Raw genomic sequence first — 24009 nt, forward strand, 5'->3', positions numbered from 1 at the left:
CTCAGGTCACTGGATAGCATCCTTGTCTCACAACCATATAGCAAGACTGAAGCACAAGGATTTTAAAGACTTGGACCTTCATCGTTTTGCAAAGATATCAGGAGCTCCACACACCCCTTTCTAGCGACCTCATGACCCCCCATGCTCTCACAATCCGACTATTGACTTCATAGGAAGAGTCACCAGAGACATGAATGTTACTGCCGAGGTAAGTAAGCCTCTTGACAAGGTCGACCCTCTCTCCGCAGAGAGACACACTGCTGATGGCTGTGTCTAAGTGGTCATTAAAGGGAATAGAGAAAAGCTGTTACACATGTAGAATCTTGTTAAACTTCAATTGTTTCTATACTTAAGGATGAGCTATTTCTCTATGCTCTACTTCACATTCAGTACATTCTAAACGTATGGCTCTGCACATGTTTGAAACTGTGTGCCTTTCATGCCTTACTCATGGCAAGGTAGGTCACTAACTGAGACTAATCTATGGTCAGGGGAACAAGATATAGTTAGAATACACCAATTCAGTTCAGCTTGTGGGGGTTATAAGAACCTCCCATATACCATGCACTAATTTATAGGCAAACATGTAATATAACTTAAATAACCAGCAAGTGGCTCTTACTAGGTGTGCACAATCTGACAATTTTAGATTGTGATCAATCTTAAAAATGTCAACAATCTAATTTTCAAGCAAATCGTATAGATCGTGATCTTTTATATTCTTATACTCGAAACTGATGAAACCGTGCCAAGTCCACAAAACAACAGAATGATATCCTGTTGTGACTGGCCAAATATATCTAGTGTCCCCACCATGGCTTTCTTGTGTGAAGAAACTGAAAACAGTTTGTAGCGCAAGCAGCATGGCAAATGAGGAGCTTATGCCAAAGAAGAACTTGATGTCAGTAGTATGGCAGTGGTTCGGCTATGCACAGTCAGATACTGCACAAAGCAAAGTTACATGTAAAATTTGTCAGACAACGGTCGGCACTTTGGGAGACAATACAACAAATCTATTTAATCATCTTAAACTGAGACACCCAAAAGAATATGCTGAGGCTGTTTCAGTCCAATCAGTACAACCCCACTCATCTGTATTTCACGTGGTTGTGAAGCTTAAACAGTTGTCGTTGACAGATGCATTAGAGCAGTCGAAAAATATGGTAAAAGCAGCAAACGATGGAAAGAAGAGACTGAGGCGGTCACAATTCTTCCTAGCTAAGGATATGGTACCATTCAAAGCTGTAGACAATGTGGGTTTTAAGAAACTGAAGCACACTGTAGATGTGCAATATGATCTTCCAAGTCGCAAATATTTTTCTGATACAGCCATTCCGCATATACAGTATATAGCGATTGCCGACAGAGGGTTTGCAAAGCAATTAATAGCAAATTTTTTGCAGCGACAAGTGACTTATGGTCCAGTTGAGCATTCGAGCCATTCCTGAGTCAGGATGCCGGGCAAAAAAAGTAAGTATCTTTGTATCCCAGCAACTAGTGCACCATCAGAAAGAGTGTTTAGCGCAGGTGGCAATATTGTCACAAGTCAAAGGGCTGCTCTGAAATCCCATAAAGTGGATCAATGGATTTTTCTTGCCAAAAACCTGTGATTGTGTAAGCAGAAAATCATTCCCTCTAATGTACGCAGAATGCCAACCTAATCTTTCATGTTTAAAATATGTAATTAAAGTGCCTGGAGTTTAGTTAGCTAGTTTAATAGCATAGTGAAGTTACTTCTACCTGTATTTAAAATGATAGGTACTGGACATTTGATTCTTCACCTGTTTCTACCTTATCATCTACCTTTCTACTTCTAATTTTAGCTGTTTGTTACTCTGTTTTGGTTTATTATGTTAATTTTATTACCTAGAATGTTTGTGAAACAGTCTTCTTGCACTTAGAACTTCTATATTTAAATACATTTTTTTTAATCTGTTTTATTGTTAGGTGGCTGTTGATCCCAACTGAAATTATAAAACATTTTTTAATGTTGTGTGAAACTGCCAAAATTTTAAAAGTGCACTTGTTTCTATTGGTTATATTTATGTTATCTGTTAGCTGCTGATTACGATTTTTAAATAATGTTCATGTTTTAAAATGGCAGAATTTGAAAATTGTATTATTTCTAGAATTATTTTTGTATGTAATCTAATAATACTATTATTTATTTTATTATTATTTATTAGTTTAAATATTATGCAGTTTAGTGATGGTAAAGCTGTTTAAAAAGTCACTTTAACATGTCAGTGGACAGAGATGGTTAACATTAACAGAAAGTGTAGTTGGTTTACAAAAAATATTTACTATTTATTCCTTTTCTAAGACATGTTCAGTGCAATACAACTTTTGACAAGCACCTATGGCTATTTTACTAAGTCTAAATGCCTCTTTGGATGGTTGAAAATATGTTGTCAAAATTATAGTTTTAAGTTTTTGCAAAATTTGTTCAATAAAAAGGTTCTATATTTTGACTGCATCTGTCATGCAGTGTGATTCCTTCTCTTCGTTACTGCCACCCCCTTGAAAACTATCACTTTATGGGGCCATGCAAACCTGTATTAATACTTGTGTGCACATTAAAATGTTTTTTTTTGTACAATGCTCATGACAGTGGAATAGGTTATTCTTAGCCAGTCTACTGCAGTAATTGCAGTGGAAAATGTGGTTAACATCCACTCATGCATGGGAAAAAAATACCGTTGAATACCGTGAAACCGGGATAATTTAGAAAAATACCGTGATATAGAATTTTGGTCATACCGCCCACCCCTAGGATGTAGTTATATCCACAATATCCATGTTCTTTATGGATGTGTTGCAAAATAAGGTTTGAAACATGTAAATTCTTGTGAAGAATTGTGGGGTGCTTAGCCTCTTCTGGCATAGCAGCTTTGCTGACTCTGCCTCCAACCCTTAGGATTCCATTTTACAGGACTAGATCAAGTTTGTAAATTTGACTACTTTTCTTTATGTGGTGATTTTTGTGTAAGGCTTTAATCTCTTCTGGATAAGAAGATTGTAATTGAATGAGGTGAATAAGCGTGTTTTCTGCTTTAGACTAGTCTTCTAAAGAAAGTGGCTATAACTACATTGTTGATTTATATACCTTCTGTGATTAGTGTTTTTTTTTGTTTTTCTGGACTGTGTTCAGATTGGCTGACCATATATTGAAATGCCTTTCTTTCATCTTTCAGATGCAATAGCACTTTTTGAACTTAAGGGAACCATGCCAGTGCTTTCTTCAGAACTAGCCATTCTGAGTAATAGTCTGTAAGTTCTTTTACTGTTTCAGTTTGTTCTCCTGCACTTGTTGAGTTTATTACACAGATTTTGATTTCTGGATCATCATTAATAAGCAAGTCCCCTTCATCGGGTCTTTTTGGCCCTTTGTGTTCTGGCTTTAACAGGAAGTTCAGGCCTTGAATCCATGTCTTTGTTTTGATAAAGCCTTCTATGGTTGATCCTCTTGATGCTTGGACTGCTGGATTTAGAGCATATCTCCATTGCGAGGGCTATGAGTACTCCCTTATCACTGTGACTCTGTTGGCAACAAAGGTTTTGTAGCGAGCACTTTCATTTGCAATGTACTTTAATGCAGTGGTGCTGTCAGTCCAAGTGGTCGACTCTTGCAGGGGAATTTGCTGTTCATGTTTTAGCATTGTAGCAGTAGGGGGCACTATCGTCCTCTTGAACCCTCAGGTACCACGTCAAACACCAGGTAAAAGTCCAAGACTTGTTCTTTTTATTATAATAATGTGCACCAAGCACCCTCCACTCCACACTACTCATAAACACTATACAATACTTTAAATACACAATCTCTAATATAATTCTCACTCCTCCTCTCCCAGACACTTAGCCACCCTTCCTCCCAGCTCAGCTCCACGTCTGGGCTTTCCCAAGGTCCTTTTATATCTCCTGACCCGGAAGTGGTTCCAACCCTGCAGTCCATGATTCCTTATCACTTCCGGGTCAAATAAAAAGTCCTTTTCTTCATCCCGGAAGCACGTCGTTCCTTCTATCCATGTGACCAGGACGTACTTCTGGGTTATAGGGCATGTAGTACTCCCCAAGCCTCCCTATAGCGGCTCCTGGTGGTCCCCATGGTATCCGGCAGGGCTATTTGTAAAAACTACAAGGTCCATGAGGCCCTGCTGGGAGGGCTCCACTTGGCGGTTTGGGCCGGAATATATGGCCGGCCATCCCTCACAGCATCTTATCTGTTTTGACTGCTACCACAGCTGCTGTTAATTCTAACCTTGGTATAGTGACAGGTTTCATTGGTGCCACTCTTGACTTCCCTATTAAAAATGAACAATGTCTTATGTTTTTGATTGGTTAGGAGAAGATAAGAAGCAATGTCATACCCATTTCAGAAGTGTCTCCAAAATGATGCACTTGTGCAGACATTATGTGACTAAACCCAGGTGGTTTAATGCACCTGCTTACATTGTAATCCACAAGTAGCTGCAAATTGTCCATCCATTTTTCCCATTACTGGACATACAGTGGAACCTCGGTTCACGAACGTCTCGGTACACGTACAACTCGGTTTACGACCAAAAAGTTCGCCAAACTTTTGCCTCGGTTCACGACCACACACTTGGTATACGAACAAGCCAGTTTCCCTTTCAGTTTGTACGCCGCACGTGTTGCATTGTTCTCCGTGCGTGGGTGCTTTCGCTGTGAAGTGCTCTATTTCATTTCCCTTCCAGTTTGTACGTGCCGATTACTGTATTTAACCACGTGTTCAGCCTCTCCCTGTTCATTGTTCTCAGTCAGACGTGCGTGCTTTACCTGTGAACTCTTTATGCTCTACAGTATTTCGTGTGCTTTTGCAGTTAACCATGGCTTCTAAGCAAGTGAAGAATGGTGAGAAGAAAGTGTTGCAATGTTACTTTTCTCTTTTTTCAAATGTTTATTTTTTTCCACGTGCTTAAAACTCATTTAAAAAACGTGTTTAATGCAATCAGGTTGTAATGCTATTAGCCTGAACTCCTAAAACGTTACTGTCTTGGTTGGCTTTTAAATAAAGTTCGGATTTGTTCAAATGTTCCTTTTTTTCCCCCTGTGCTTAAAACTCATTTAAAAAGCATGTTTAATGCAATCGGGTTGTAATGCTATTAGCCTGAACTCCTAAAACGTTACTGTCTTGGTTGGCTTTTAAATAAAGTTTGGATTTGTTCAAATGTTCCTTTTTTTCCCCTGTGCTTAAAACTCATTTAAAAAAAAAAAAAAAAAAAAGCGTTTATACAACGATCAGATTATAAGGCTACAGCCGAACTGCTGCAATGTCACAGAGAGAGAGAGAGCTCGTGTGCTGCTGAGAGAGGGATGAGGGAGGAGGGGGGCTCACGTGCTGCAGAGAGAGAGAGAGCCTGCGTGTGCAGCTGAGGAGGGAGGAGGGGGGGCTCACGCGCTGCAGAGAGAGAGAGAGCCTGCGTATGCAGCTGAGGAGGGGGGCTCACGTGCTGCAGAGAGAGAGAGAGCCTGCGTGTGCAGCTGAAGAGGGAGGAGGGGGGCTCACACGCTGCAGAGAGAGAGAGAGAGAGCCTGCGTGTGCAGCTGAGGAAGGAGCCTGGGTTTTTGTGTCAGTGTTATTCAATGTTTTTACATTAGTTTAGTATTACACTGTGCATTCTATGGTGTAATTAACTATATTTGTGCTTAAAAAAATCTTTTAAAAAAATGTATTTACATACAGTTCGTACGGTCTGGAACGGATTAATTGTATTTACATGTAATCCTATGGGGGAAATTGCTTCGGTTCACGACCAAATCGGTTTACGACCAGAGGTTTGGAACGAATTATGGTCGTGAACCGAGGTTCCACTGTACTTAACTTCCACTTCTTCAGCCCATCCAAATTTCTTTTTACACAGTTCTCTTAAAATAAGTTTAGCAGGCAATATAACTGGTGCTAAAAATCCAAGTAGGTTATATGCTGAACTGACCACTGACAGAATACCACATCTTATAGCAGGCTTATCTTGCATCTTTATCTGAAACTTAAAACTGTCAGTTTGTGTGTACCATTTAATGCCTAGAGCTCTCTCAATTGGTAATACATCATGGCTTAAGTCTAGGTCCTTTTTTTCAATAGCTCTGTCTTCTTCAGGAATAGACAATAAAACTTCTCTGATGTTACTCACACATTTGGTCAGGTGAAATCCTGTTTTGAAAAACAGGGCCTGAAGATCTTTGGCCAATTTTTTGGCTTTTTCTTCTATAGGAACTGACTTTAGGCAGTCGTCAATGTAGAAATTGTGAAGCACAGTGTTATTTGCTTCTTCAGAAGCTGTGCGTCTTTCATCCTCAGCTGTTCTTCGTAAAGCATAAAAAGCACAAGTTGGTGAAGTAGCACCTAAAAGATGTTCTGTCATTTTGTATTCCTCCATGCCATCGTTTAGAATACCTTCAGGCCACCACAGGAAATGAAGAATATTAGTATCTTCATCTGTAAACTTTACTCGGTATAACATTGATTTGATATCTGCTATTAGTGCAATTGACTACTCTCTGAATCTTGTAAGAACTCTGATGAGAGTGTTAGTTAGGTCAGATCCATTCATTGAGAACCCTTGTAAGTGGTTGTACAATCAAAAACCACTGTAATTTTATTTTTCTTTGGGCGATATACTCCATGGTGAGGGATATACCACATTCTTTCTTCTTTGAGTGACAACTGTATCGGGAACTTAATGGTATATCCCTTGTCTAAAATTATCTTTCATGAAAGTTTTGTAATCCTCATGGAATGTCAAAATCCTTTTAAGTTTTCTCTTGAGGCCAGTGGTATGCTGCCGTGCGATGCAACGATTATTTGGCATTTTAAGTGTCCCATCTTTAAAGGCAGATTAATACACTAGTGTCCATCCACTAACTTTTGCTGACTATAGACTATACGCATGAATTTAACACTAGAGTTACCAGAGTCTATGAAAAAAACTTGTAGATCCGGCCCACCTTAAAACATATTCGCATCTCTTCGCCAGCGTCCTTTGTCCTCTAAATGTGCCGATAAAAACAAGCTGCAAGCAGCTGGCTATTCCATCCCCCCACCGACTTAGAACGTGCAGGAGCATCTCCCAGCTCATGCCTTGATTGATTATCTGGGAGTGAAGTGGAGTTTTAGAGTGGAAATAATAGATCGTTATTTGGAACATACGCATTTCATGTGTGTTCCGTTTCAATAGTAATCTGTGTAAACAACTTGTTAAAACAGAAACTTTTTCATATTTTAGTAATAAATGTTACAAAATGTAGGCATAAACTATAGAATGTGTGAAGCAGCATGAAGTCCAAACATCAAATAAACACTTTCACAAAAGGCAGAAAAGTCACTAGATATATAAATAAACAGGGAAGGCACATGTACTGAAAGAAAAAAAAAGATCAACATGTGCGTTAATCCAGATGCACTGATTAAGCTCACGCGCTCTAACATTCCCCCCCCCCAATCTGACTCTAAGTAACAGCACAAGTACAGACGCAAACCAAGTGTATGTGTGTACTGTATAATATTAACAAAAAGAGCAGCTTACTACTGAAAACATCAAATATAGGAGTGAGTGGGGATTGAACTGGGGACTCTTGATCACACTTGGTTTGCGTCTGTACTTGCGCTGTTTCTTAGAGTCAGATCGGGGGTGGGGGGGATGTTAGAGCATGTGAGCTTATTCAGTGCTGCAGGATCAACGCACATGTTGATCTTTTTTTTCTTTCAGTAATAGCGCCAGCATAAATCCACACCCGATCTGACGCTGTTCATTTTCAAATAATATTGCATTAGTGCAATGATGTTTTCACATATAGTTTCTCCTTCTTTCAGGTGTGTAATAGGAAACACAGCATAGAAAGAAGTGTGTACATTGTAACAGGTACACACATTGTAAATGTAGGAAAGACGATCCTTGCGTGTGTGTGTGAACAGTTAACATTTGAATCTGATGACTGCATATAGCGCTGAACTTACTGCTCTGTACTATTCTATCCTCTGTATGTCATGGAGACAAAAGAAACCGCATACAGCAACATGTGGGAACTGGCAAGATCGGGGGAAAAAAACACGCAGGCACTGATTACAAACTGCAAGATGTTATGCAAATAAATATGAATAATGTTGCATCCGTGCCACAAAGTTTTCCGAAATGTACTATACAGGTCATAAAACGAATAATTCCAAATATCATATATATACCTACGTCTGTGTTTTTTTGTTTTTTTGACATCATACACCATAAGGTACACACTAATGCAGCATGAGCAGGAACACTCAATAAAACTGAATTAAAAAAAATCAAGTGACGGTGAGATACGAAGAAGGCAGATTCGCCAGCGCTTTGTGTGTCAGCTTTTATCCCTCCAGATGAGAGAATGTTCAGTTCCATTGTCTCAAAACACCACTCACATCTCCAGTTATTCCGTTTCAAATGAAAAATAACAGCGTCAGATCCCTGGGTGGGGGGGTGGGCGGTAGTATGTATCGTGATCGTAATTTAGAGAGAATAAAAGTTTAAAAAAAAAAAAAAAAAAAAAAGGCAACTTTTACAAGTCCTATAAATGCACACTGTGTGTTACAGACGCAAACCAAATGTATGTGTGTACTGTATAATATGAACAAAAAGAGCAGCTCACTACTGAAAATGGCAAATATAGGAGTGAGTGGGGATCGAACCGGGGACTCTTAATTACAAGTCAGCAAATCTTACTGCTATGCCACGGAAGCTGTTGTATCATCCTTGAACCTTTTGTGAAAGTGTTTACTTGATCTTTGGACTTCAGGCTTCATACATTATATAGTTTATGCCTACATTTTGTCATTTACTACTAAAATATGAAAAACGTTTCTATTTTAAAAATGTGTTTACACAGATTACTGTAGAAATGGAACACACATGAAATGCATGTGTTCCAAATAGCGATCTATTATTTCCACTCTAAAACTCCAGCACTTCAGTCACTCCCAGATGATCAAACAAGGCATGAGCTGGGAAAATTTAGTGAACATTCTGCGGCGGTGGGGGATGGAATAGCTGGCTGCTTGCTGCTCATGTTAATCGGCACATTTAGAAGACAAAAGAGAGAACGGTTTTAAGGTGGGCCGGATCTATGAGTTTTTTCGTAGACTCTGGTAATTCTAGTGTTAATGTCCTCCTGTGACATTTCATCTTTCTCTTCACAGCTGCACTCTGGAAAGTCTGCATTGTATTGGTAGAGTAGCATTTGTTCTGTTTCCATTATTGACACACAATTGATTGTATAACTTTGCAGTCTTTCATTGTCTGTCCCGCTTTATTAGGCCATTAACACTAGAATTACCAAAGCCTACGAAAAAACTCGTAATTTCAGCCCACTTTAAATCCCTTCACACCTCTCCGTCAGCGTCTTTTGTCTTGTAAATGTGTCGATCAACATAAACAGCAAGTACAGTAATCCCTCGCTATATCGCGCTTCACCTTTCGCGGCTTCACTCCATCGTGGATTTTATATGTAAGCATATTTAAATATATATCGCAGATTTTTCGCTGCTTCGCGGGTTTCTGCGGACAATAGGTCTTTTAATTTCTGGTACATGCTTCCTCAGTTGGTTTGCCCAGTTGATTTCATACAAGGGACGCTATTGGCAGATGGCTGAGAAGCTACCCAGCTTACTTTTCTCTTTCTTTTGCGCTGACTTTCTCTGATCCTGACATAGGGGGATTGAGCAGGGGGGCTGTTTGCACACCTAGGCGATACGGACGCTCGTCTAAAAATGCTGAAAGATTATCTTCACGTTGTGATCTTTTGTGCAGCTGCTTCCTGAAACGACATGCTGCACGGAGCTTCGCATACTTAAAAGCTCGAAGGGCACGTATTGATTTTTGATTGAAAAACAAACTCTGTCTCGCTTTGTCTGCTCCTGACGGAGGGGGTGTGAGCTGCCGCCTTCAACAGCTTTGTGCCGCGGTGCTTCACATACTTAAAAGAAAAACAGCCCTATTGATCTGTTTGCTTTTCTCTCTATCTCTGTAACAGTCACTGCTCCTGACAAGCACTCCTTTGAAGAGGAAGATATGTTTGCATTCTCTTAATTGTGAGACAGAACTGTCATCTCTGTCTTGTCATGGAGCACAGTTTAAACTTTTGAAAAAGAGACAAATGTTTGTTTGCAGTGTTTGAATAAAGTTCATGTCACTCTACAACCTCCTGTGTTTCTGCGCAAATCTGTGACCCAAGCATGACAATATAAAAATAACCATATAAACATATGGTTTCTACTTCGCGGATTTTCTTATTTCGCGGGTGGCTCTGGAACGCAACCCCCGCGATGGAGGAGGGATTACTGTAGTCTGCAGCCTGCTATCCCAGCCCCCCACCGCCGCAGAAAGTTCAAAATGTTCTCCCAGCCCAAGCCTTGATTATCTGTGAGTCAGGTACGTAGAATTGTATAGGGAAATAATAGATCGTTATTTGGAACACATGAATTTGAACGCACGCTATGGAGATGCCGTTGGATCATCTGCTGTCTTTCTGCTGCTGCTAGCGAGCTGCATGTTCTGTTTGTCACACTGCGTGTCGATCATTTAAAAGCCTGTACAGCAGCTGTCTTTTTGCCACGTCGTGTCTCTGCCGTTCGCTTTGTGAAGGGGTTTGGGGGGCTTAACTCACACTAAGGAGAAGCAGTCGTATCATCTGCTGGCTTGCTGCTGCTGGTGAGCTGCGTGTTCTGCTTGTCGCACTACGCGTCAATCATTTCAAAGCATGTACAGCAGCTGTCCTTTTGCCACTTCGCATCTCTGCCACTCGCATTGTGAAGGGGGAGATGGGGCTGAATGCACGCTAAGGAAAAGCGTTTGGATCATCTGCTGGCTTGCTGCTGCTGGCGAACTGTGTGTTCTGCTTGTCGTTGTTTTAAGAGCTGGGAGCACATGAAGTGTGTCTGCCAAAAGCATTTCAACAACTGCTAGGTTAGATGTCCGTGAACTTGTTTTAAATGTTGTCTCACTGACTTGTCTCATGTGGCATTTAAGTGTCTCTCGCGGGACGTCAAATTGTCTTCTGAGAAGATCACGTCTCATCTCCCTAGTCTCCCTTACAAGATTTTTTTTTATAATAGAGAGAAATAACAAAATATCAACATGAATTGTATATTATATGAAGCTTGAAGTCCAAATATCATTTATTTCAGAAAAGGTACAAGGATGATACATTAGCTTCCGTGGCGCAGCGGTAAGAACTGCTCACTTGTAATTAAGAGTCCCCTGGTTCGATCCTGACTGCCTCATAAATTTATCGTTTTGAGTAGTGAGCTGCTTTTATTGTTAATATTATACAATGAAAGCATTTTTTTCACTTTTATTCTCTGTCACGATCACGATACATACTACCCCCCCAGGATCCGACACTGTTTGTTTTTATTTGAAACTGGGAGTAACTGTAGATGTGAGGGGTGTTTTGAGAAACTGGAACTGGGAATTCTCTGATCTGGATGGATAAAAGCTGACATACAAACGCTGGTGAAGCTGCCTTCTTCCCATCTCATTGTCACTTGAATTTTTTTTTTTCAGTTTTATTGAGTGTTCCTGCTTAGGCTGAATAAGTATGCACCTTATGGTCCATGATGTCAAAGCCGAACTGACAAACAGAGAACTAGGTATATATGATATTTGGAATAATTCATTTTATGACCTGTATAGTACATTTTGGAAAACATTTTGGCACTGATGCAACATTATTCATATTAATTTGCATACCTTCTTGCAGTTGTAATCAGTGACCGAGTTTATTTTTTCCGATTTTGCCCAATCTCCACATTTTGGTATATGGTGGTGTTTCTTTTGTACTCCAAGACATACAGAGGAAAGAATAGTACAGAGAGGTCAGTTCTGCGCTATATGCAATCATCAAAATCAAATGTTAACAGTTCCCACACACTCAAGGACTATCCTTCCTAAATTTATGACATGTGTACCTGTTGCCGTGTACACACTTCTCTCTGTGCTGTGGTTTCTATTACATTGAAGGGGCATCTTTCCTGGGGGAAGCGGCTGTCTTAGAACAGAAGCTTGTCGATGTTGCATCTTCCTTTTCTTGTAAAAAGTGACGACAAAGTTCCTCTGCAAGGTGAGCAAAGAACACTCTTCTCAGTGGACCCGTGCATGCCTTGTACAGTACATGTGCGTTCATCGTCGCCAGCATGTTGTAGGACACAGCAACTGGCCTCCCGCATGCTCCTGCTCACACTGAATAATCTCACGTCTTCTGGTGCATGATGTCAACGCAACACCGTGGGGGAAAATAGAAAGAGACAAATATATGTGACATTTTGAAGAAATTGTTTTATGACCTGAATAGTGCCAATCAGAAAAACACCGTTGCACTAATGCAATATTATTTGAAAATTAACTGTGTCAGATCGGCTGTAAATTTATGGTACTTGTAAAAGTTAGCTTTATTTTTCCACTTTTATTCTCTTAGTCACCATCATGCATTCTTCGTAGAGCGTAAGAAACACAACTTAGTGAAGATGTAGCTCCAAAGAGTTGTACTGTCAGTATGAATTCCTCTAGTCCATCATTCAGGTTACTTTATTGCCACCACAGAAAACAAAAAAGATCAGTGTCTTTATATGTAAACTTTATTTGGTTGAACATTGATTTAATATCTGTCAGTAATGCTACTGGTTCCTGCCTAAATCTTCTAAGACCTCCAATGAGAGTATTACCTAGGTCAGGTCCTTCCAGCAGTTGTTTGTTCAGTGATATGCCTTGGTAAGTGGTTGTACAGTCAAAAAGCACTCTTAATTTTGTTTTTTCTTAACATGAGATACTCCATGATCATGTATGTACAACACTCTTGTCTTTTCTAAGTGACAACTATTCTGTGGGTACCATAATTGCATATCCCTTATCTAAGATATCTTTCGTTTGTTCTTTTTAAGTTTCCTCTTGAAGCCAATAGCACGCTGTTCCTCAGTACAACCAGTATTTGGAATTTTAAGCGTCTCATCTTTCAAAGGCAGATTTAAGCAGTAGTGTCTATCTGACAGTTTTGCAAACTCTGAAACTATGCACATTGAATTAATGTCTTCCTGTGCTATTTTCTCCTCACAACTGCGCTCTGGAAAGTCCTTATTGATGATGTAACATTTGTTCTATTTTCATTATTGACACATGATTGACTGTATATCTTTGCAGTCTTTAATTATCTGACCCCTTTAACAGACCATTAACAATCCAAAATTCAATGAATACATTTTCTTAAGCGCCACAGACTTGTAATTCTGACAGGACAGAACATTTTACTAGTTATGTTTATCAACCTTATCCATTTCTGCTGTGCTGTGATGAATCTGAGCTCTTGTTCCTTGGAAGTTTAACTTACTTTGAAGGTCTTTCATGCCGAATGTTGCTGTACTGCCAGAATCTATTAAAGCATAGGTTTCTATATACCTTTCACTCATTTTAGACTTGGCCTTGATTGGGACCACAGCTAGCATATGCTCCTTAACGGACCCATTAATATTACACATCTCTGATTCCACTGAGACATAGGAGCAGGTGATATCCTTCTTTTCAGTATTTTTCTTTTTTTTTTTAGCGGATGAGTCTTTATATTCTTTACTCATATGCAAGATGCCTGGATGTAACTGCGAACATATTTGACATTTATTTATTTCTGTACAGTGTTTACTAAGATGTCCTTGCTTAAAGCACTTGAATAATAAACCTTTACCAAATAAAGGTAGGATTAACTTTTTGAAATCTAGTTTCTTGATCTTACTGCGTTCAACAAGGGCATGACTGTTTTCCACTAGGAGGCGCTAGCTCCCTGGGAATACGTTCGTTTTGCAATTGTGGTGTCTTAAGTAACCTGAACCTAAATAGATATATTATAAAGAGGCAACATTGCCGGGCAATGTTCCAAGGCTTTATACTCTCCATGTGCAGGCCCCCACTTAGGTAAATAATGCCAGTCCAAATAAGGAAAAGAAGATCCAATATCATGCTGACTCTAACACCCAGAAATAGTGCACGTTGCCAATTTCGCAGTTGTCCTTAACTTGTCTTGTCTTAAGATGCTTGCCAACAATTCTAAATGCAGGGCCCCTGTACTAAATCTGGTTTTGTGTTAGCTGTACGTGTGAGAAGAAAAGAAAAGCAGATTTAAAATATTTGCACAGAGCACAGTGACATATTAAACTTATATTCTGATTACAATGACCTTTGTTGCAAAATAGCCAGGGTTTACTGAATGCACAACCAGCCATTGTTGCCTTTTTGATTGAGGTGTCTTGTATCCCTTTTTCAGCACTATCTGTAATGTTTGTAGCAAAACTGGTTGTTCTCAGGCAAACATTTCATGGGAGACTTCCCTTTGTCAGTCTTTTCCTTTTCCTTCCTGGATACAGTCATATGAAAAAGTTTGGGAGCCCCTCTCAGCCTGCATAATAATTTACTCTGCTATCAACAAAAAAGATAACAGTGGTATGTCTTTCATTTCCTAGGGACATCTGAGTATGTACGAACAAAGATTTTTAGTGAAGCAGTATTTAGTTGTATGAAATTAAATCAAATGTGAAAAACTGGCTGTGCAAAAATTTGGTTACCCTTGTAATTTTGCTAATTTGAATGCATGTAACTGCTCAATACTGATTACTTACAACACCAGATTGGTTGGATTAGCTTATTAAGCCTTGAACTTCATAGACAGGTGGGTCCAATCATGAGAAAAGGTATTTAAGGTGGTCAGTTGCAAGTTGTGCTTCCCTTTGACTCTCCACTGAAGAGTGACAGCATGGGATCCTCAAAGCAACTCTCAAAAGATCTGCAAACAAAGACTGTTCAGTATCATGGTTTAGGGCAGTGTTTCCCAAACTTGGTCCTGGGAAAACCCTGTGGCTGCAGGTTTTTGTTTCAACCAGCTTCTGTTTTTAATTGAACTCCTGGGCGAATTAAGTGAACTGATATTTCCCAGGTTCTGTGTTTAGGAAACAATATAGAAATTAGAAAACTAAGTTTGCTAAAAAAAAAAAAGTATTAAAATCTACCAAGCAGTTATATAGGAATAATGTATTTTTTTTTCTTTTTAACAGTATTCTCATCTTGATTTTCATTCTACTTTTCTTGGTCTTTTAATTGTTTAATTAATCCATTATTTACTAATTAGTGGGTCTGACTCTAAAGTAGTTGCAGCCTTTGATTATTCAGTGTTGTTTGCCTGGGTGTCTGATCTGCTTGTTTTAAATTGTCATTATTAAAATACAACGAAGGGGGAAAACTGCACAGAGAAAGGACAAAATATAATGAAATCAACAAAAGAGAGTTAAGCATTTAAATCTAAAGCAAAAGCAGAAATATTTCTAAATGTGTTTTAAATGTAAAATTCATGCTGCTATGCTTTTCTGAATGTCGAATAAAAGAAAAAAAAAACAAAACAGCTAATTAAATGAGATCAGTGCTATCCAGGTGTTGTCACTGATTAGGAATCCGGTTGGAACAAAAACCTGCAGCCACAGGGGTTCCCCAGGACCGAGTTTGGGAAACAATGGTTTACGGGAAGGCTACAAAAAGCTACCTCAGAGGTATAAACTGTCAGTTTCAACTGTAAGGAAATTAAACAGGAAATGGAAGGCCACAGGCACAGTTGCTGTTAAACCCAGGTCTGGCAGGCCAAGAAAAATACAGGAGCAGCATATGCGCAGGATTGTGAGAATGGTTACAGACAACCCACAGATCATCTCCAAAGACTTGCAAGAACATCTTGCTGAAGATGGTGTATCTGTACATCATTGTGCAATTCAGCGCGATTTGCACAAAGAACATCTGTATGGCAGGTTAATGAGAAAGAAGCCCTTTCTGCAATCACACCACGGACAGAGTCGCTTATTGTATGCAAATGCTTATTTAGACAAGCCACATTCATTTTGGAACAAAGTGCTTTGGACTGATGAGACAAAAATTGAGTCATTTGGTCATAACAAAAAGCGCTTTGCATGATGGAAGAAGAACACCGCATTCCAAGAAAAACATTTGCTACTTACTGTCAAATTTGGTGGAGGTTCCATCGGGCTGTGTGGCTAGTTCAGGGACTGGGGCCCTTGTTAAAGTCGAGGGTCGGATGAATTCAACCCAATATCAACAAATTCTTCAGGATAATGTTCAAGCATCAGGCACAAAGTTGAAGTTACGCAGGGGTTGGATATTCCAACAAGACAATGACCCAAAACACATTTCGAAATCTACAAAGGCATTCATGCAGAGGGAGAAATACAATGTTCTGGAATGGTCGTCACAGTCCCCAGACTTGAATATCATCAAAAATCTATGGGATGATTTCGAGCTGGCTGTCCATGCTTGACAGCCATCAAATTTAACTGAACTGGAGAGATTTTGTATGGAAGAATGGTCAAAAATACTTCCATCCAGAATCCAGACACTCATCAAAGACTATAGGAGGCATCTAGAGGCTGTTATATTTGCAAAAGGAGGCTCAACTAAGTTTTGATGTAATATCTCTGTTGGGGTGCCCAAATTTATGCACCTGTCTAATTTTGTTATGATGCATATTTTCTGTTAATCCAATAAATGTCACAGCTGAAATACTACTGTTTCCATAAGGCATGTCATATTTTAAAAGGAAGTTCCTACTTTGAAAGCTCAGCTATTGATAAACAAAAATTCAAAGAATTAAAGAGGGGTTCCCAAACTTTTTCATACGTCTGTATCTGTGACAGAGTTTATCTGCATAGCTATGCACACTACAGGTTATAATTGGTAAAATGTGCACGCATAAGCAGAAAATGAACAAAGAATGTTCAGCACTTTACTGTGGCTCTGTGTTATTAATGTCTGCTATACATTCATGTCACTTTTTTTTTTTTTTTAATTTAATTTATGTTTATCTTGCAGGTACCGCACAAGCGGTAGCCTTTTATGTGAGCTGTGTTCTTTTTTTGAGACTTTTTTAAAAAAAATGTATTTATTTATTTTTTTTATAAAAATTATGATAATGTTAAGATGTGGCTTTTGGTTTGTTACTGTTAATCTTAAGTAATTTTTTCAATTGAAGATATGCTGCCATCATCACAGATCCGAGCATCATCCTATATATTAATTGCTTTTTGGATAAGCTGGGAACTTGAAAGTTATTACAGTATGAACTAAAAGGTTCCAAAGTATCTGATGGCTACCTATGTCTCAAACATTGGAGAATGTAAGAGTCTCTGAGCATGTAAAGGGGAAAGTATTAAATGTTTCCCTACTCATCTGGTAGCTTTGTGATCACTGCTCTCTGTTACACTTTATTGCAGAAGCAGCTCGTCCAAAGATGCAAGAATATAGAACAAAGATAAAAGTAAGGTGGAAAGAACTCTGAACTGGCCAAAAATGGGGAATGTTCGGTCGCTTTTAAATAAGTTATATAAACTTTTACATGTTATGGCAACTCGTGGACTGTTCTGGTACTGTTGCCTTTGTTTATTGCTGAGAACCAGCGTAAACATATTTTGGATGATATTTATTGCAGGACAGTTTTCATCTGATATGATCAGATAGAGTGGTAAAAGCAGGAGGGGGTCTGGAGGCTTATGGAGGAGATTCAAGCACATTGCAATTAAAGCTGATAAGTGTGATCCAGACTTTGAAAAACTGACTGAGTTCGTCCATGTTACTGCGTAGGAGCAGTTGAATCATCCTGTTGATGTTTATTATAAAACAATGGCAAGAGAACGATGAGTAATTCTGAACCATTGTCTAATGACATGTACCTTTTTTGGACACAATAAGCTGGACCTGATTTATTCAAATGTTAATGCCATGAAATGAACATCTGGACAGGTCTGATCATCTTACTGCCACCTGTAGCCCTGTTATTAATTATATCCAAACAAGAAGTTCTTGTTTGTGTTTAGGGGTTGGTTGTTTGTTTTATTATTTATATATTTCTCTTTCTCACTCTCGAGCTTCTGTAAAGTTCTGATTTCCACTGGGGGACAAATAAATCTAATCAAATCTAAAATTAGTTTGCTTTATTTGTAACTAGTTTGTTTCATTTGTAAGGTAATAAAGATAGACTCCTAGTTAACAGTTAATTCTGAAATTCAGTGGAAAAGAAACATTTTTGGATTTAATGAGCTGGTTTGTATCTGCAGAGTTGCTCTAAGTAAAGGCCACTGTAACCCAAAATCTGACTGCAAAAGCTACTTTTAGAGTTATATTTAACTTTATTTTAAAGCATCATGTGACATCACGTTCAACCACCCTTGACTCCCAAGTTTGAGAACCACTGGTTTTTCAAAAGTAATAATTTTGTATTGTTTTTTTATTCAAATAAAGTACTTGTGTTTTAGGTTTGATGTGGGACCAGTTTTGATGCAGAAAGAGTTTGTAGTCCCTGCAAGGTATACATCTGAGGAACTTGGAGCAGACCTTTCAAAACTGGGAGCTGAAATGGTAAGTCAACAATAAAGAACAGGCTTTATAACTATACCTTTAATGATTTTGACATTTAGAACTTTGGCCACATGTACGGTAGCATTTATTCTGGAAATCATTATTTACATTTTGGAAAAAACAGCATATAAATAAGTATCACAAACAGAATATTTATTTTGCATATTCAAAATATTTGTGATGAGTGAAACATGGATTTTGCATACAGCTTTGCAAAACCAACCCTAAAGTCAATTTTACAGGCAATTTTTGCAGTTTCAAAGTTAACTAAAAAGACTTTTTTTAAATGTGACAAGCTGCATATTTTCTACATGATAAAATCCCAAAGTGCACCATCATGTACATTGTTCCTCAGGCTTCAATTTATACTTCAGTATCTGAAATTGCCCAGCCACAAGGTCTTGATCATCTTTTAAATATAGTTCTGTCTAATACAAATATGCATTTTAGACTTTTTGACAGACTGATAAAATTAATATCAGTTAGTTCTTGCATCGTTAGGGGTTGGAGTTCCATTATGATAGGAAGAAGGAGGTGAAGCTAAAGTAGACTAAAGCCCTTTTCTTTAATTGCATCCTACAAGGTTTAGTCATATTGACACTTCTTTATTCAATGTACACTAAAAAATGAATTTCACTTTCAGATTATGTTGGAATGGTAAGCAAGATGGCAGTTGTCTAACACTGCTCATCACAAATGTCATCAGTTTCAGTATATAAATTAGGTAACTAAACTGTTGTGAAAGCAAAGACCTGCTTGTGTTTTTAAGTAAGAACACGTTTATACCTTAGTGGCTTTATACATTAATACATATGGTATCTTTGAGAAACCTCAACAGACACTGTTCTTTATGAGACAGTTAGGTATTTGGTGTGTCACAAGAAACAGTAATCTTTTTCTTCAGTTCTGTGATTGAGGTGTTTTGACCTTTTTCGTCTTTGAGGACAAGAAGTTGCAATAGAAAGGTGTGTGTTGCTTGTGAAATCTGTGAGTTTACTCTTCCAGTTTAAACAATGCCTTAAAAGATCTTTTCTGACCTACCAACTTCCAGGAATGTATTAATTATTAATATGTTTTGACATTCTGATTTTATGTTCATGTATTGTGATTTTTTTTTTATTTCCATGTATACATATTTTTATTTAGGTGATGGATTATTTTGCATTGCCATTTCATTTGTATTTATTTTCAAGGTTGCTGCAATTTTATGTGTCTTGTAGCTATGATGCTGTCTTGCGATTTGTAACATTGTAGCAGCCATGATATATAATGTAGTTGCCCACATAAAAAGAGCCTCTGAACTTTATTCATTTTAAGATAAGACTCTGGAAGATGACTTAATTAAATGACTATTTTATGAAAAAGGCTTAGAGTTTAGGATTTGCCATGGTATCTTGGTGATCTAATTTCATGTATTTACCTTTGCATTGACAATTCTTTTGCTTAGTGTAAACCTGTTCTGCCAATGTACAAAAAGGAGTTCTCCTTCAGGTTCATTGCTGAAAGAACTGTTCTGTAATCCAAAGACAATGGGTCCTGCTGCTACCATATCAGGAAGGATGAGGAAAGTGGGGCATCATCCTGAGCAAATTCCTTAGTAGTGACCACAGTTTTAAAAAAAAAAAAAAAAAAAAAATTTTAACTTTATGGCTCTGAGAAATTGCAAATACTATTTCCAGTTCAGTTTTCATATGAAAAGAAACAAATTTAACAATGAAGTAATTATAAATATGTGTCTACTAGCCTTGCATACTTGAAGCTTTTATTGGTACTAAATGTGGCTCTACAAAATATAAAAGTGTGCGGAATTAATAGTTATGCAAACAGCATATTTTGCAAAGTTTTTTTTTAGAACATTAGAACACTCTACACGAGAATAGGCTATTCAGCCCAACAAAGCTTGCCAGTCTTGTCCACTTAAATCTTCCAAAAAACATCAAGTCAAGTTTTGAAAGTCCCTAAAGTTTTACTGTTTACCACAGTCCTTGGTAGCTTATTCCAAGTGTCCATCATTCTTTGTGTAAAGAAAAACTTGTAAATGTTTGTGCAAAATTTACCCATAAGTTTCCAACTGTCTCCACACATTATGCTATATAACCTATCATTCTGTTTGCTTTCTTAATGACTACTGGACACTGTTCGGAAGTTGATAGCTTAGAGTCCACTATGACTCCTAAATCCTTCTCATAAGGTGTACTCTCTATTTTCCGACCACTCATTGTGTATTCAAACCTAATATTTTTACTTTCTATGTGTAATACTTTACATTTACTGACATTAAATTTAATCTGCGACAAATCTGCCCAAGCCTGTATGCTATCCGAGTCCTTCTGTAATGATGTAACAGATTCCAAATTATCTGCTAATCCACCTATCTTGGTATCATCTGCAAATTTAACCAGCCAGCTTGTTACCTAAGATTTCATCAAACAAGGTTACACCCCGAAAACAACAGACACTCAAATAAGAAGAGCTACTGCCATACCCAGAGACAACCTTCTGGAATATAAAAACAAAGACAACAAGGATCGCATCCCCCTTGTTGTCACCTACAACCCACATCTTGAAACACTTCGAAAAATTATAAAAGAACTTCAGCCAATACTAAACAATGACCAAACACTGAAAAATGTATTTCCTGAACCTCCCCTCCTGGCATACAGACAACCACCAAACCTTCAACAATTAATTGTCCGAGGCTCCCTAAGTGAACCAACAGAAAATGGCACATCTCAATGCCTACAGAAAAGATGCAAAACATGTGCCCACATCTATGATACAGACCGTATAGTTATACCACACTGCCAACTTGAACATCACATCAAGGGATCATTTTCCTGCAGATCATCTAATGTAGTCTACCTAATTTTCTGCATGAAATGTCCTGACACTGCACTCTATGTGGGAGAAACTGGACAAACACTCCGCCAGAGAATGAACTTACACAGGTTCCACATTAAACATGGCAACACAGATGTTCCTGTGGCGGCCCACTTCAATAGCCATGGACACTGTGAGAAGGACTTTAAGGTCACAGTGCTTATGGGCAACTTCAAAACACAGCAAGAGAGAAAAGAATGGGAAGTTAAACTCATGCTAAAATTTAATACTTTACAACATTGATTGTTTCTGTATTACATCTTGCCTGAAGAAGGGGCCTGAGTTGCCTCGAAAGCTTGTATATTGTAATCTTTCTAGTTAGCCAATAAAAGGTGTCATTTTGCTTGGCTTTTCTCTACATTCATAATGGCTAACACGGTACAACACCCTAGTACTACATATATAAATCATTTATATTTATATATATATATATATATATATATATTTATTTATATTAAAATAGCAGTGGCACTAGCACTGACTCCTGTGGAACCCCACTCTTAACATCGGAGAATTCTGATGCGGTTACCTTACACCATCACCCTCTGCTTCCTGTGTCTGACCCAATTCTGCACCCATCTTAAAACATCACCCTGAACTCCCACTTCTTTTAGTTTGATGCCCAGCCTCTCATGTGGCACCTTATCAAATACTTTCTGAAAGTCAAGATAAATAATATCATATGCTCCACTTTGATCTATCCTTTTGTTGACTCCTCATAGAATTCCAGCATGTTAGTAAAACACGACCTTCCTCTTCTGAATCCATGCTGACTGTTCAGAATAACTCTTGTCCTTGCCAAGGTGTTGCTCAATCTTATCCTTAATAATTCCTTCCATTAATTTTCCTGTGATGCATGTTACGCTTACTGGCCTACAGTTGCTTGGATCTGCCCTGTCACCCTTTTTATATAATGGGATGATATTTGCCATTTTCCAGTCCATCAGAATCTCTCCAGTGCCCAGTGACTTCCTAAAAATATGTATCAAGGGTTTATATATGTACTCACTAGCCTCCTTAAGAACGCGAGGGTGAATATTATCTGGTCCTGGTGATTTGTTTGATTTCAGGTTATTTAATCTCAGCAGTACTTCTCCTCTACAATTTCCAAATCCCTCAGTACCTCCTTAGTGGTCCCTGTTACCTCTGGGAGGTTATCCACTTTCTCACTTGTGAACACCTCAGAAAATGTAAGTTTAGGACATCCGCTATTTAATTGTCTGTATCTTTTAATTCCCCTTTACTATTTCTGATGCACTTCACCTCCTACCTTGACTGTTCTTTTGCTACTAAAATACTGAAAGAATCTCTTAGGGTCTTCTTTCACCTTATCTGCTATATTCCTCTCCAACTGTCTTTTAGCCTCCCTGATATCCTTCTTAATGGTTGCTCTCATGTTTTCATATGCTCTATGATTCACTTTGCAGTTATTAGTCTTATATGCCTTATAAAGTAGTTTTTTCCTTTGCTGCATCTTTTTAAAATCTTTATTAATCCACTGTGGAGTTTTTTTAAATTGCCTATTAATTCCAATTTTAGGTATGTATCTGTCCTGCATTACATGTAAAACATTTTTAAACCTGTTCCACTGCTCCTCGACTGTCTCCACACTTAAAAGCTTATCCCAGTGTATCCTACTTAGACTTTGTCGCATTTGGTCAAAATTTGCCCTACCAAAGTTCAACTTAACAATGTTAGTCTTTGCATCTGCAATCTTACAAAATACTGAGAATTGTATTATACTATGGTCATTGACCCTAGTGGTTCCATCACCTCCACACCCTCAATTCTATCTTGATTATTACAAAATACTAAATCCAGACAAGCTTCATCCCGTGTTGGTGCTTTTAACATGTCGCATTAAAAAACAGTCACTGATTACTTCTAAAAACTCCTGCTGAAGTGCTTCTCTATCTGCAAGGTTATCCCAGTTAATATTTGGATAATTAAAGTCTTCCGAAACTATAATATCTCCCTGTAAACTTGCCTTTTTGATATTACTAAAGAGATGTGTGTTGAAATTACTATCTGAATTGGGTGGTCTATAACACACTCCTAAAATAAGACCTTTTTCCCCTAATATTTTCCAGGCGAAGCCACATGTCCTTAATAAGATGGGGTTCATCATCCAACTGAAGAGGTCTTACATTTAAATTCTGTTTGGCATAAACAGCAACCCCACCTCCTTTTCTGTTCTGTCCATCCTTCCTAAAAAATATGTATCCCTCAATGTACATCTTTGTTATTTAGTCAGGTTTCCATTATTGTTATAATATCATAATTATTCTCTGCTACATACAACCCTAACTCACTTACCTTATTTTTGATACTTCTAGCATTAAGGCAAGCTATTTTTAAGGTGTTGCTCCTTCTACATTTAAATGTTTACTTAGAATTTACATTACAGTAATCCCTCCTCCATCGCGGGGGTTGCGTTCCAGAGCCACCCGCGAAATAAGAAAATCCGCGAAGTAGAAACCATATGTTTATATGGTTATTTTTATATTGTCATGCTTGGGTCACAGATTTGCGCAGAAACACAGGAGGTTTTAGAGAGACAGGAACGTTATTCAAACACTGCAAACAAACATTTGTCTCTTTTTCAAAAGTTTAAACTGTGCTCCATAACAAGACAGAGATGACAGTTCCGTCTCACAATTAAAAGAATGCAAACATATCTTCCTCTTCAAAGGAG

General features: G+C 38.2%; 1 protein-coding gene across 3 annotated transcripts in view; it reads left to right on the forward strand.

Moving 5' to 3' along the window:
* Positions 1-24009, forward strand: part of mtfmt (mitochondrial methionyl-tRNA formyltransferase) — a 157734-nt gene that overhangs the window by 42852 nt on the left and 90873 nt on the right. For all 3 annotated transcript variants that reach the window (XM_028823099.2, XM_028823100.2, XM_051920233.1), the window contains one exon: positions 18332-18434. In XM_028823099.2, the coding sequence (XP_028678932.1) occupies positions 18332-18434 (103 nt within the window). The remainder of the gene's footprint in view (positions 1-18331; positions 18435-24009) is intronic.

This window comes from Erpetoichthys calabaricus, chromosome 17 (genome assembly GCF_900747795.2).
Source record: "Erpetoichthys calabaricus chromosome 17, fErpCal1.3, whole genome shotgun sequence".
NCBI lineage: Eukaryota > Metazoa > Chordata > Cladistia > Polypteriformes > Polypteridae > Erpetoichthys > Erpetoichthys calabaricus.